The sequence below is a fragment of the Anas platyrhynchos genome, chromosome 27 (genome assembly GCF_047663525.1).
Source record: "Anas platyrhynchos isolate ZD024472 breed Pekin duck chromosome 27, IASCAAS_PekinDuck_T2T, whole genome shotgun sequence".
Taxonomy (NCBI): Eukaryota; Metazoa; Chordata; class Aves; order Anseriformes; family Anatidae; genus Anas; species Anas platyrhynchos.
Genome location: NC_092613.1, coordinates 6,699,850 through 6,713,861, shown reverse-complemented (window position 1 = coordinate 6,713,861; position 14,012 = coordinate 6,699,850). Strand labels below are relative to the sequence as shown.

Genomic DNA, 14,012 nt, shown 5'->3' with positions numbered 1-14,012 from the left:
GCTGTGGCTGCTGATTTCCAGAATGAGAGTGCCACTGCTTTGGCTGCAGCAGCTACCAGGCACCTGCAGGAAGCTGAGCAGGCTAAAAACAACGGCGCTGAGCACTGGTAAGGAGATGGGGCAGCAGGGAGTGACAGTGATAAAAGTGGCAGGCTGTTTTGGAGCGCTGAGTGCAGCACAAGTCAATCACGTTTTCTTCTTGTGGCATTACTGCTGATGGGCAAGGATTGCATTTGGGGACTTCTAAGAAGAAGAAATAGGAAGTACAGCAGCTCTCAGACCAGATACTGAAGTCTTCATGTGGCAGAGTTTCAGCCACTCCTAGCACAAGCTATCTGTCCCAGGCTCCCTGCCTCCAGGTCCTGACAGTTCCCTGAAACGTGTCATTGGAAGCTGTTATTGGTTATATGTGATCTGAAGAGATGTTGACAGTACCTTCACTTTCTGTTCAGTTAAATGGGCTCAGAATTTCAGGCATATCTTTTGTTTTTTGTTTTTAGTGATGTAGAGAGGAGATTTAGGTGCTATATGCAAATACGTATGTTCAATTTGAGAACTTTGAAGTCACAATTTTTAATATTACCTGGGGATAGGAAAACACTCAGTTGAAAGAGGACCTGATTGCTGTTCCAGAACTGCTCTCTCTTGGTTTTACAGTGCAGTAGTTCAGTGTTTGTGTTGGTCTGAAGATCAGTGCCAGAATAGCCACTCTGTATAGTGAGCAGCAACTGAACGCCTGAGCAGTCAGACATGAGTCCCTGTCTGTCTTGAATGTGATAAATTGTAAAGGAGGTTATTTACTTCACAGACAAAACCAAGGAGGAATGTTATTTGCCCATAACCCCATTTCCTCCTAATTAACAAAATGTAATTTAAAAATAAACTTCTTAAAATCATTGAAGTACTGGGCACCATAGTGCTTCTGCACATAGAATAATCAAGCAAGACACGGCTGGAGACCGAAGACTTCATAGCGAATTCTCATTTCTTTCCTATTTTTTAAAATGGGAGGAGAAGTGGTACAAGAGGTAACATTTATTGAAACAAAAATGTAGAAAGTAATTGAGAATGCTGCCCATCCTGGGTTAGTTTCCAGGCCCCGAGCTTGTAGAGTTTTGTGAACGTTCATTTGTTTCAGTCTCTTGAAATTCTCTGCTTCAGGATCAAGAAAATAGTTGTGATAGCTTAGGCCAAAAAAAAAAAAGCTGAAGGAAAAACATTATTGTATATTTATTGAGATGATGGTGTGGGGAAAACCTAAAAACATCTGAATTCATTTACAGGTGGAAGATACATGAAGCTTGTATGCTTGCCCTGGGCTCTGTGAAGTCTATTATTACAGACAGTGTGAAGAATGGTCGGATACATTTTGATATGCACGGCTTCCTGACCAACGTTGTTCTTGCAGACCTCAACCTTTCAGGTACGTGGGCCCTGGCTATTATTCAAGTAACTGCTAAGTGCTTTGGAAATCTCTTACAAATGGAAGCATCGGATGAATTAGGTTGCTGTGTGCATGTGGTGGTGTGAGTGCAGTTGGGCACATTGTCCGTGTTGAAAAGGCCAACATTTTGTCTTCTGGATGCACACATGTTACAAAATCTAATGCAAGTCATTTAAATGTGAACCACTGTGCCTTCAGTTCAAACAGTTATCTGGATCCTTGAACCTGTCTGGCTTGGAGATGGAAGGGCAATTATGGAAAATATCTTGTTCAGCTTCTGGGAAAGACACCAGCAGTATTTAACAGGCTTAAGATTGCTACAGTGCCATAACAACCCATTTTCTTTAAGCTGAGGCTGATGCTAGTCAAGGCAGATGAACTCAAGTAATATTTCTAGCTGAGTAGGATCTTATTAGTGGGAACCAGGCTTCTGGTTTCTATATTGTCATACATCAGCATGAAAAGTCAAAGTTGTTGAAAATTGGACTTCTAAAGTCCTTGCAAATAAACAGTATTTGAGAAGTTCAGGTGAATATGAACAGTGTTAGTGAGTCTATGTTAAGTTGGGTCAATGCAGAAAAAAATAAATTGCTGGATGATCAAAGAAACATTTGTTCAGCTGATTACAAAGTAGTTTTTTTTTCACAGCTGATTTTGATTGAAGAAATAGTTTGGAAAGTGTAAAGTAATTTTAAACGGAAGAGAAATTATTGTTTTAAGTAACTAAGAAAAAAAAAGGATTCTACCCATGAATAAAATTATTTGCCTGAATACTGGTATTCTGTGTCATAACTCAACTGCTCTGCTGCCGGGGTGAGAAGATTTTGGATGATGGATGGAAGCAGTTGCAATTTTAAACTCATTAAACTTAGTTCAAAACCACTGTTTTGTTTTTGTTTGGTTGGTTTTCTTTTAGTGTCTCCATTTCTCTTGGGCCGTGCTCTTTGGGCTGCCAGCCGTTTCACAGTGGCCATGTCTCCAGAATTAATCCAGCAGTTCCTGCAAGCGACTGTCAGCGGTCTGCATGAAACCCAGCCGCCTTCTGTCCGAATCTCTGCAGTCAGAGCCATCTGGGGGTAAGCAAATGCAAAGAAACTCCAAAGCCCCAGGTGGTATAAATTACACTTCTAAATGTGGTATTTTAAAATACAACATTTTAAAAAATATGACATGGAATGAATATGAGATTAAAAGTGGAAATGAGCAGGTTCAAAGTAGACTAATTCTGATAAGGAATAAGAAGTTGAGATTCAAAGTTAGCTACAGGAAAATGTTACAATGGATACAGTCCCAAAGAGAAGCAGAACTAGGGAGTGATAACAACCATATAAATTAAATCCAGGTTAGTCCTATGCAGGCACAAAGATGGCTGAATAACATAATTTGTCCTTGTGGAGCAAATCAGGGCAATAAGGAATGTTTGCTTTTTCCCACCCTCTTTTTGTAAAGAAGCTATAAAACCTCCCGCTCTACTGGTTCTAAAGCAAAAATTGAAAATTAGTTTTTAAAAACACACACACACATAAACACACAGCCTTACCCCAAACCAACTTGCCTTCTATTTGCACTGAAATGACATGGATATTTCGTTATTGCTGAAATTGTTTCATCTTTCCTAGCTTGCTTGTAGAACATGGTAATTAAATACTGTGTAAGCAGTGACACTCTTGCAGAGTGGTTGGACCAGATGATCTTGGAGGGCTTTGCCAACTTGTACGATCCTGTGATTTTAAGGAAAAAGGATGGGTGGGGTGAAATATCCATTCATATATATATGACCCAGTGTTAAATGTATAAATCTCTTCAAATATCTTCTGCACCTTTTTATGTATCTTGCCTAGCTACTGTGACCAGCTGAAGATCTCTGAGAGCACCCACGTGTTGCAGCCTTTCCTTCCTAGCATTCTCGACGGACTGATCCACTTGGCAACTCAGTTCAGTTCAGAGGTCCTCAACCTTGTGATGGAGACGCTGTGCATTGTCTGTACGGTAGACCCAGCATTTACAGCAAGCGTGGAGAACAAAATCTGCCCCTTCACAATTGCAATCTTTTTGAAGTACAGCAACGGTATGCATTTAAATTACATTTTCAAAGTACGGTTGTTTTTGCTAATGGATCCTGGCCAGGATTATCACTGTGCTGAAAACATAATGAATCAACGTTCGTTCCATTATAATTTATATTGTAAAGCTAGAAGAGAAACTTTCTGCTATGCAGATTTGAAATAGCAGTAGCAAAAATTGAGATGTCTTTGTTAGTATGTTTTAGTAAATGGTGCTTTCTCTCTCCAGATCCAGTTGTTGCTTCTCTTGCCCAAGATATCTTTAAGGAGCTAGCTCAGATAGAAGCCTGCCAGGGTCCAATGCAGATGAGGCTAATACCAACTCTTGTCAGCATCATGCAGGCCCCTGCTGACAAGATCCCAGCAGGGCTTTGTGCAGTAAGTGCTCTAGTGGTTCCTGGTCTTAGCTGGAGATGATTCCCTGTTCTTTAACATACAGGATGGTTGGTCTGCAGAGCAGGAAGGCTGCTTTTAAAGTGCTTTCGAACAATGACTTCAGTGCTTGGTAGAGGTTTCTTTGTGGAGAGAAGGCAAACTGCAGGTGGGGGGAGATGTTTCCAAAAGTAAACTGTTGCTATGGACTTATCCCAATCTCTGCAGCATATCCTGAGTTGTTTTGCTTTGCCATAGCCTTGTTTCACCAGTGACAGTCTTTCCTTTTTGGTGGAATATTCTCCAGCAGGATGTGTAACAATTCCCTACCTTTTTTTTTTCTGAGACCTTTTTTGATTTATACATGACTTGTATAAATTGCTGGAGATAAATTATACAGGTTTGTCACTTCTGTAAAAAGTCCACTTATAAAAGGTTAAGCACTGACCGTATAGAATAATTGTATGGAAGTAAGCCCATAAATACATTTATCATATGTTTATTATCTGCCTATTGAGTGGTATTACTGTAACAATCACTAGTAGGTAATTAAATCGATATGAGCAAAATTGATCAAGTTAGCTAGAAGAGTTCTCTGGCTGTACTGATCACTGTATATCAGCAGTGCTGACCGATGCTGACTCCACATACTGTGGCTTCTGTTGTAACAGTGCTTTTGTTTGTGTTTTCCTTTCAGACTTCTATTGATATATTGACCACAGTTGTGAGGAACACAAAACCTCCTCTGTCCCAGCTCCTGATCTGCCAAGCATTCCCTGCAGTGGCTCAGTGCAGCCTGAACACAGATGACAATGCTACCATGCAGGTAACACTGCAGGGAGTGGTAAGAACAGCAGGGCTAGGCGAGTTCAAGAGAGGTGACCAAATGAGACAGTTGGCAAAACCTTCAAGGGAGCCCAGGCTTTGCTTGCCCATGGCTATTTTGGCAGCTCCTCAGGAGCTGCCTACAATTTATCTGTAGGCCCCCACCTGCAGTTTGTCATTAAAGCATTGCTGTTTGGGTACTTGCAATGACTTTTACCAGTCATTCCTTAATTTGGAAGATCAGAGTGAGTAGAGCAGCAGGCTTGATTTTTTTTATCCTATTTCAGGGCTCTGGAGGAGCCCTAAAACTTAGAAAACCTACTGCTTTTCACATTCCTTCGTAATAACATTCATGACAGCTAGGAATGGCAGAGGCAGTCTGCAGGAACACTCTCAGGCATGGGGAAGCAAAAGACCTTCTTCTACACCTTGCTTCTAGCAGTTTTCTCCTGTGCTCACGTAGTTGGAAAAAGATGGGAAGGAGAGGGCAAACTTATTCTTGGTTGAGCCACTTATTGAATGGAGGGATAGCAAAGATTCATCTCACAGTGGTAATGCTTACCTGAGCTGTGCTTGTTGGCAGGCTCTGCTGTTACCTGGTGGTGGCTTTAGGGTATTTAAGCAAGCAGGAAAAAAAAAAACAACTTCTGAAGCTAAAAGTGCAGAGTGCCTTCTCGTTCTGTCTACTAGCTGGCTTCTAAATAACAAAGATAATTTCATTTCCTTACACAGGGATTTTTTAGTGCAAGATCCCCTTTGTCATGTGAACATGGACCATTGAAATGGCTTTCCATAAATAACATACCAGCAAGAATAGATTAGAGACCAACAAGAAGAAGGTGGAGACCAGTGTACTGGTTGCTGTGCTGGATCTTCATTTTGAGAAGATTTTTTTAAAATTGCAGCTTGGCTGCTGGTTTGTTTTGTTCATGCTATACTTTGTTGTCTTCATCTCTCATTTGTTAGAATCTCTTGGAATTTCTCTGAGTAACAAAAGCAACACAAACATAACTATTTCAGACTGACTTTGTATTTGCTAGGTGATCCTCTTGATGTTTGGGTAGGTGAAGAGTGTCTGTCTTCATAATGAACGGAAATATTTTGAAATATTTTTAAAATAATTTTGAAATACAGGCAGCCATCTTATCGTATACAAGAGACTTTGAATCTTTCACAGTGCCACCAGTTTGCCCATTGTTGTCATCTTGGCTAAGGGGTTTTGGGGAGTGGTTAAAGGAGATGTCTTCCCATGTTGATCTTCCACACAGCTAGAAAGGCAAATCCTAACATGATAACTTTCTTGTTTAGAACGGCGGCGAGTGTCTGCGTGCGTACGTCTCGGTGGCGCTGGAGCAAATTGCGCAGTGGCATGATGAGCAAGGCCACAATGGGTTGTGGTATGTGATGCAGGTGGTGAGCCAGCTTCTAGATCCAAGGACGTCAGAATTCACTGCTGCCTTTGTGGGCAGGCTGGTCTCCACTTTAATTTCCAAAGCAGGAAGTGAGCTGGGAGAGAACCTGGACCAGATCCTGAGAGCTATCCTGAGCAAAATGCAGCAAGCGGAGACGCTCAGTGTAATGCAGGTGAGCAGGCCAGGCACGCAGGAAAATAATTAGAAGTGAAGGAGGAAAAAATAATCAGATTTTTTCTTTAGTTGTGTATCTGATTATTTATGGTAGTGCAATTGGAGGTTCTGCACATCCCCTGAAGCAGTCAGGGAAATGCCTGCTTTATCCATACAGAGTTGTCCGGATTACTTGGTAAGTTGGGTTCTTGTTGGGTAAGCTTTAATGCACCTTAAATAGTCTCTCATGACCTTGTGCTTGCAAGCAGCGAACCTTTAGAAGAAATCTTTAGAACTTGAATAGAGATATTGTGGCAAAGGCATGTTTTCATGTGTTTCTGTGGTTTTTTCCTAGGATGAATGAATATCTTGGAGTTGAGACAAGGTGAACTTTTGGTGACAGGAGGTGTAGTTGGCCTGCATCAGGCCAGACAAGAGCCTCACAATCACTTCTAGGCTTGATTTACTTTTAGTCACATGGTTTTATAGAACATTTTTATGCCCGTAGTCTTTATTCTTCATCCTGTCTTTCTTGTCTGTGCCCTTAATGTGGAACATCAAGTGATGCCTGCCCTGATTTCCAAGCCGCAGCTGTGGGAAGGCAATTTGCTGGCCCTGTTGCAAGGTCCCGTTGTTTGGCAAGATCCCACCTTTGCCCTCAGTGAAGCACTTGGCTGAGGCTCATCTGCTCTAACCCTTTCATCTTGGGCACATTTCTGATTTTTAGATGTGCATTTTTCAAGCCAGCACATGGCAAAGCAGGAAGGTCATTCAGATGTCAGCACAGATTTTATCTTAAAGCCTTGATTTTTTTTTTCCCCCCTGGGAAACATTGTTTGTTCATAACTGTTCAGAACCTTTCTAAACCTTGCAGTTCTATCCCAAAAACTTGTGTTCAAAGTGCATTCAAAATAGGAGTGTCTCTGCATTCTGATGATGTGAGAGAAAGGTGGTCTGTGAGGATGGGGTACCATGGGTGAAAGGGGAAGAGTCTGTGGGTTCTGGCTGTGGATCTTAGCTTGATGTTGTGACATTTGTGTTATCCATGCATAGATCTTGAGCTCTGTGTGTACAGGACCACGTGTGCAGCATGTGGTCCAGCGAGCAGACCAGGGCACCTGCAGTATCTGCGTGTTGGCTTGTGATATTTTGCTAGTCAGAAGCCTGCCACCTCCAATTTTTTATTTTTATTTTTTAAGTTGTTAATCCTTGCTTTAGGAAGGTTTGCTGGTTGAGGGCACGAGTAAATTCATTCCTGTAGTGTGTTTTGTGGAGTTAAATATCGCTGCTGCTGGTAATAGCATTCTTGCCTGCTTTGCAGCACACATCTGCGTTCCTCGCAGCTGGTTGTACTTCCTTTACCTCTCAGGGCTGGTGAGCACGGTCTCCATTCCTGCAGGGCACTCAGTTACTTGAATATTTGATAAAACCATTTTCAGCTGTTAAATTATGTACAGCTAATGTTTCCCCTTTTCCCTTGCAGTCCTTAATTATGGTGTTTGCTCACTTGGTTCACTCCCAACTGGAACCTCTCCTGGAGTTCCTGTGCAGTCTCCCCGGACCAACCGGCAAGCCTGCCTTGGAGTTTGTGATGGCCGAATGGATGAGCCGGCAGCACTTGTTCTACGGGCAGTACGAAGGCAAAGTCAGGTAGGGCATTTTGTAAGGATCCATGTGCTGACGTTAGCTTAGTGATCATCCCACTGCAGTTAATGCTCTGGAGGCGAGGGAAAGGGGAGCTGCTGCAGGCTCGGATTCATGTGCAGGCATAGGACAGGAGGAGATTTTTTTGTGCCCTGTCAGTTTGGCTCAGGAGAGCTGTGGTAACTGGAGCAATCCCTGCTCTTCCTCTGAGTGCTTCTCTCGCTGCCTCGTGTTTCTGTACAGGAACAGCGTGATCCCAACGGGAAGGGGGTGGCTGTTGCAAGCACAGGACTGCTTTTAATGTTGAACTCGTGTGAATGGGATGAGAATAGTTTCAGGCCATGAAATCCCCTTTGTAGACCATGGTAGAGGCTCAGGGTATTGTAGAGGGTTTCCTAAAATAATCTGGTGATTTAATGAGCTCTTAAAAAGTCAATAAAGAAACTGCAACACAATTTTCTCTCCCTTTCCCTGCAGGAGCACACTTGTGTTCCAGTGGAGGCCGAGTACAATATTCCAAAGCACAAAATGCTTGGTATTTAAATTTTGCCACAGCTGATGCCTTTGACTTTGTGGAAGTGAGAAGCCCAACAGAACACTGTTAGGGGGTCATTCCAGCTGCCAGCTCACATCTTGCTATGTGCTGGAGTCTCATTGTTACAAGGCAGCCCAATAGACTGTGGCATAAGCAATAAGAAAAAGCATCTTTAAAATATAAGTGTTCATTCTGTTTTCAATCACGTGTAGTCTGTTTTGTCCCTGAGAGCTATGGTTTATCCCCACTCTGAAGGAGAGCAGGGCTGGGCTGTCTGCAGGGTTCTCTGGAGCTGCTTTTGGCCGTGGGAAAAAGCCAAAGCTGAAGCTGACAGGGAGAACGAGGTTAAACTCTGTTGTACAACGCTGTATTGTCCGAGGTTAGAACCATTTGTGTCCGGATGATTTGGCAGGTCTGTGCACTGTATTAAACCCTGATTTGGTGTTATTTACAGTGGAGCTCCTGATGCATTAGAAAATGGTAGGTGTTTTCTGAGTAATGAAGAAAAGAAGTTCCTCCTGCAGGGGACCCTGCAAAGCTAAGTTAGTGAAAGGAAAACAGGAATAGCTTACACTGTATAAACCTGGGTGCATCAGTCCCTATCCCTGAGAGTGGTGGGTTGAAGAAGTGGCTATTTGCTCTAACTTGTATTTAAAAAAAAAAAAAAAGAAGATGGGAAAACACTGGGCAAGTCAGAGGTGGCGTGTAAGGTCTGAGTCCAAACCAGCTGTGTAGGAAGTTGGAGCCATGGTGTGGGGAGAGAAAAAGGGTGTGAAGTGAGAGCATGAAGAGAACAAGTTATGCAGAGCTCTGAAACGTCAGTGTGGAGCCAAGAGAGGTTTGAGAGTGCTGGGTGTAGAAATTGGCAGCCTTAGCCTGTGGTCAAATATCCTTAATATGGCTTGAAAACAGCCTGGGACTGTAGAAGGTTTGAAAGCAGCTGTAGGTCTGGAGCAGAAATCTGAGCAGCAGAGGTGGAAAGGATGTGTGAGGGTACTGAGGGAGCAGAACTGGGAGGTTTGGGAGTAGCTGAGCTGCGAAGGACCAGAAGTATTAAGGGCTTTGAGACTAGAAAAGAGCAACAGAGATGTTTGTAGCTGTGGATCAGTGAAATGAATACTTGTTGCCAACATGATTACCTCTTAATTCATTCTTCATGTGCAGGCAGTGTTTCAGGGGTGTGCTTAACCTCGTGGCCATTCTGAACTGAAAAAAATTTGTATGTGTGTATGCACTGCTTGGCAGGGTTTAATCCAAAGCTTTGTTAGGCTTTGGCTTGCTGTGCAGGTCAGGAGGTGAGTCCAGTTTTGGATACTGACAAAAAGCAGGACAAATAGGAAAATTCTGTAATGCTTATTCTTGGTGAAAACGTGGAAAAAGGGACAGCTGAATGCCTGCTCTGGAGATTTGTTTCCTATCAACGGTTCTCTGTATAAGCCAGGTAGTTCTGAGAAATTCTGATCGGTAATTTTCTTATTCCCTACTCCCTAGCTCTGTAGCACTGTGTAAACTCCTTCAGTATGGCATCAACACAGATGACAAGCGACTTCAGGACATTAGGGTAAAGGGAGAAGAAATATTTAATATGGATGAGGGAATACGGACACGATCAAAATCAGCCAAAAGTAAGTAATTACTCTGCTGTTCTTAACAGTCTGTTTTTTTTTTTTTTTTTTTTAATGTTAGTGGAGGCTACGAATGGCCTTAAAATAGATCTTCAAGGTCACGCAGAGCTGTGGGAGATTTGTTTTTAGAACTAATCCATACATCAGGTGCTTAATGTATCTAGTACTTGAGAGACTGATCTGGAAAACTCCTGCTGTTTCTGACTTTATCTAAGGGGCTGAGGTGATTATGGGATGGGGAGTTATTCGCTGCTGTTCCACATCATCCTGTTCCGTCTAATGAGATAAACTGATAATATCCTGATGCTTAGTAGCTTCTCTCAGAGGAAAACTTGTTTAGTAAACATAAAGATTAAACAAACAAACAAAAAAGTGATATTTTTTCGTGAGACAAACTAACAAATATTTGCAGTGATGTCAACAAGTTAGAGACCACTTTTTAGGACATCTTGACCAGTGTCTTGCGTAAGACTTGTCCTACTGAATTGGTTGCGCCCAAGATCTTTGATCAGAGGTTACTGTTTAGAGAAAGATTTGTCTGTGAGCATTTTAAACGTACAGTAAAATTAAAAACAACAAAAAGCAACACAACATCAACAAAAAAGGCTTTTTTTTTTTTTAACTTATTAAAAGCGGTGAGAATGTGTAGTTTTCTTCTCTTATAGATCCCGAACGCTGGACAAACATTCCTTTGTTAGTAAAAATCTTAAAATTAATAATAAATGAACTTTCTAACGCAATGGAAGCAAATGCATCACGACAGACAACCGCAGATTGGAGTCAAGGTAAAACATGGGGTTGGTTTTCCTCTTTGCATGGCTTAAATCTGCTTCAGAAGTATTTGCAGTAATAAGAAGCTGACAATAGTAAATATTATACCTGTAATTACAAAGGTTTAAATAGTAATCCAAAAGATAAGATTAGTCACTATTGTGTATTCTTATACCTGGAAATTACCTTGGGTCACTTTATCTGGAAGATGGGATCTGACCATATCCCACTAAAATTATCCTAGCTTGGTATATCCAGTTTTCTTTTCTTCCTCCCTGTTTGGGGATACATTCTTGCTTCTGCTTTTTGCTTAGCTCCAATTCTTGAGTCAGTCATTCCAAGGAGATGACAGTGGTTGCAGCTTTTTCCCTTTGCCCATCTACTAAAGCAGGGATGTTTGCCTAAAACCTATACAGTCCCTGTATAATGACTGATAGACCGGGCGCCTTGTATTTTGTTTATTTCTAGGTTTATTTTTTTTTTAAACAGATGATTCAAATGATATGTGGGAGGATCAGGAAGAAGATGAGGATGAAGATGAAGGCTTAGCAGGACAGTTCTTATCAGATATTCTGTCCACAAACAAGTATGGTAAGTAACAACTTCAAGGTCATTACTTCCAGATTAAAAAAGAGTTGCTGATGTTCTATTTAGTTTTCTTTCCTTGATAGCAGGCAAGGGGAAGGAGATGCACTGGGACTTTGAATAAAGTGGATTTTTTTTTTCCTGTGTGAGAGGGACATGTCTTTGAAGAACACACTGATTAAATGACTATTTTTCACATGAGAGTTTGGATGCTGTGTAGGCTTTGCATTGCTGTGAGGTTCGTGCAGGTGTTTCTTTCAGAAGAGAGTATTGTTGCTCAAAGATGGAGAAGTAGATTGGTGATGGAGATGGAACAACAGTGTCATAGCAGTGGGTGAACTTGCCTGTGGAGTGATCTTGAGAAATAATTGCGGCATAAAGCAGACAGAGCGTGTATAGTATCTCCTTTCTTCTCCTCCCCAGTTTGCGTATAGTCTTAGGGGAGAACCTTACAGGCTGATACAGTAAGGGAGACTTCTTACATTAGCACAGAACTGGAAATGTGTCACCCTGGCATAAGATCAAGGCGTAAGATTAAAAGTGCACGTAACTAACAAACTTGCTTGTCTGGTATCTTGTGTATGCTCATCTCACCTCTGCATTCCCTGAGAATCCCGCTGCGACCCTTCTTGTTCTGGGACGTATTTTTTTTTTTTCTAACCATGTGAACTTAAGAAGCAAATATTCTGGATACAAAATTGTTGATGGAGCAGTGCCGAAGCTATTTCTTTGTGGATCTTTGGATTTCAATGGTAGTCCAATAGAACACCCTGAGATACTTTGCTCTGTTTGTTGTTAAAACCTGCTGATTTGCCTCTGACAGATGAGGATTACTATGAAGATGATGAAGAGGATGATCCAGATGCGTTAAAGGACCCTCTTTACCAAATAGATCTCCAGGTGATGCTCTAGAATTATTATTATTTTTAAATCAGATTCCTGTCATTCCTTGTGAATTTATTTATTTTTATGTTGTACTCTAACAAAAAACTGCAAGACACCACCGGAAACACCAATTAATGATGATTGTCCCAAATGTACTCAGTTCTTTGAGATCGCTTTGGAAAGTGCCAAGTATCCAAACAATGCCTGGAGCTATTTTTTCATATCATATCTATAACTTGGAAAAGGAAGTGAGCAAAACTTCTTTAATAGAGGGAGATGGGACTTTTCTACCCATGAGCTTCACAGCTATTTCCTAAAAAGTAGATTGGATGTTACAGAGTCATATTCCCCTTGGAGATGCTCCCATCCAGTCACAGGCCCTGTGCCATACTTTGCTCCTGCTTTTAGCACCACCTGGAAGCTGTTTGTCAGCCTTTCCCCTCTGCCACCTCTCTCTCTTCTGCATCACTTCTCTGTTCCCTGCAGTCCCCTTCTCGTGTTGGGTGCGGGTTCGCGTTTACCTTTGGGTGCTTGAAAGAAGCAGAATTGGCGAAGTGAAGTGATGCTAACTGGATCTTTCTGTCTCCCTTTCAGGCCTATCTCACTGACTTCCTGTGTCAGTTTGCACAGCAGCCCTGCTATGCAATGTTTTCAGACCATCTCAATGAGAACGAAAAGCGAGTGTTACAGGCCATTGGTATATAACCCTGCTCAAGAGACCATACCGATCATATCTGAACCATACTTTTTGGCTTATTCCACGTTTTATGATTAAACATAAAACATTTTCCAGTGTCTACCTGCTTGTTACAGGTGGATGATGGGCCTCATTGCGACGTGTTGAGCCTCATCTTAACGAATCTGCTAAGGGAAGGAATACTAAGAAAGCAGCAAAGACGGAAGTCTATAGAGCTTTGCACGTTGGTCTCACCATGGGAGCACTTTCATTTTCCACAGTAACTTTCCAGGAAGTTCTTTAAAAAAAAAAAAGTTAAAAATGTGTCCTTAATATTTTTAAAAGCAAACTGTCTCTACCTGTGAAGAGGCACTTAACTGAGTTTCACACAGCACAGCTGGACAGAGAAAGGAATTGGGTCACTTACAGATTGCTTGGATGTATCTTGAGAAATTGGAAGGTTGTTCCTCTTCGCACTCGCATAACACATACAGGGTAAATATCTCGATCTTAGTGTGACTTCTTTTTATAGAACTATAGACTCTTATCAGAGATGCCTGAATGGTATGGAACCAGTTTACAGGAGTTTGGATGGGAAGCTGAGACAATAAAACTAGATGCATATCTTCTTTCCTGCTGTGGATGGGGCTTTGTTGCTCACATCTACTGTCTAGTCCCATGGGAGCAGTTCTTTACTAACGCTTTTGTGTGCACATGCTCAAAGGAAGCTACCACTTAAATTTCTGTTCCTGTGGCATGTGGCTACTAAAGACTTTGGTTTTATGGAACACAAGGAGCCACGATTTTTAGGGCAAGAAAACTGATTGTATTTAAGATATTTGCTCCATGACAGCCACTCTGAACTACTTTGCTTCCTTCACACTCCTGTGTGTATTTTTATAGAGTGGTAAAATAACATTTGCAAATTGATTTACCCATAAGAACAGCGTGATGTATCTCACAACACCTCTCTGCCTTTGGTTCCCTCTTGGGGAAAATGAAAATAAAACTATTAAAATGTA

General features: G+C 41.7%; 1 protein-coding gene across 1 annotated transcript in view; it reads left to right on the top strand.

Moving 5' to 3' along the window:
* The window catches only part of IPO9 (importin 9), a 29,918-nt gene extending 15,906 nt beyond the window's left edge, over positions 1–14,012 (top strand). Inside the window, exons 12-24 of the mRNA XM_038168333.2 lie at positions 1–107; positions 1,284–1,423; positions 2,361–2,520; positions 3,286–3,512; positions 3,737–3,885; positions 4,577–4,705; positions 6,013–6,288; positions 7,753–7,919; positions 9,940–10,073; positions 10,739–10,858; positions 11,334–11,435; positions 12,253–12,329; positions 12,909–14,012. Of these exons, the coding sequence (XP_038024261.2) occupies positions 1–107; positions 1,284–1,423; positions 2,361–2,520; positions 3,286–3,512; positions 3,737–3,885; positions 4,577–4,705; positions 6,013–6,288; positions 7,753–7,919; positions 9,940–10,073; positions 10,739–10,858; positions 11,334–11,435; positions 12,253–12,329; positions 12,909–13,019 (1,899 nt within the window). The 3' untranslated portion in view covers positions 13,020–14,012. The remainder of the gene's footprint in view (positions 108–1,283; positions 1,424–2,360; positions 2,521–3,285; positions 3,513–3,736; positions 3,886–4,576; positions 4,706–6,012; positions 6,289–7,752; positions 7,920–9,939; positions 10,074–10,738; positions 10,859–11,333; positions 11,436–12,252; positions 12,330–12,908) is intronic.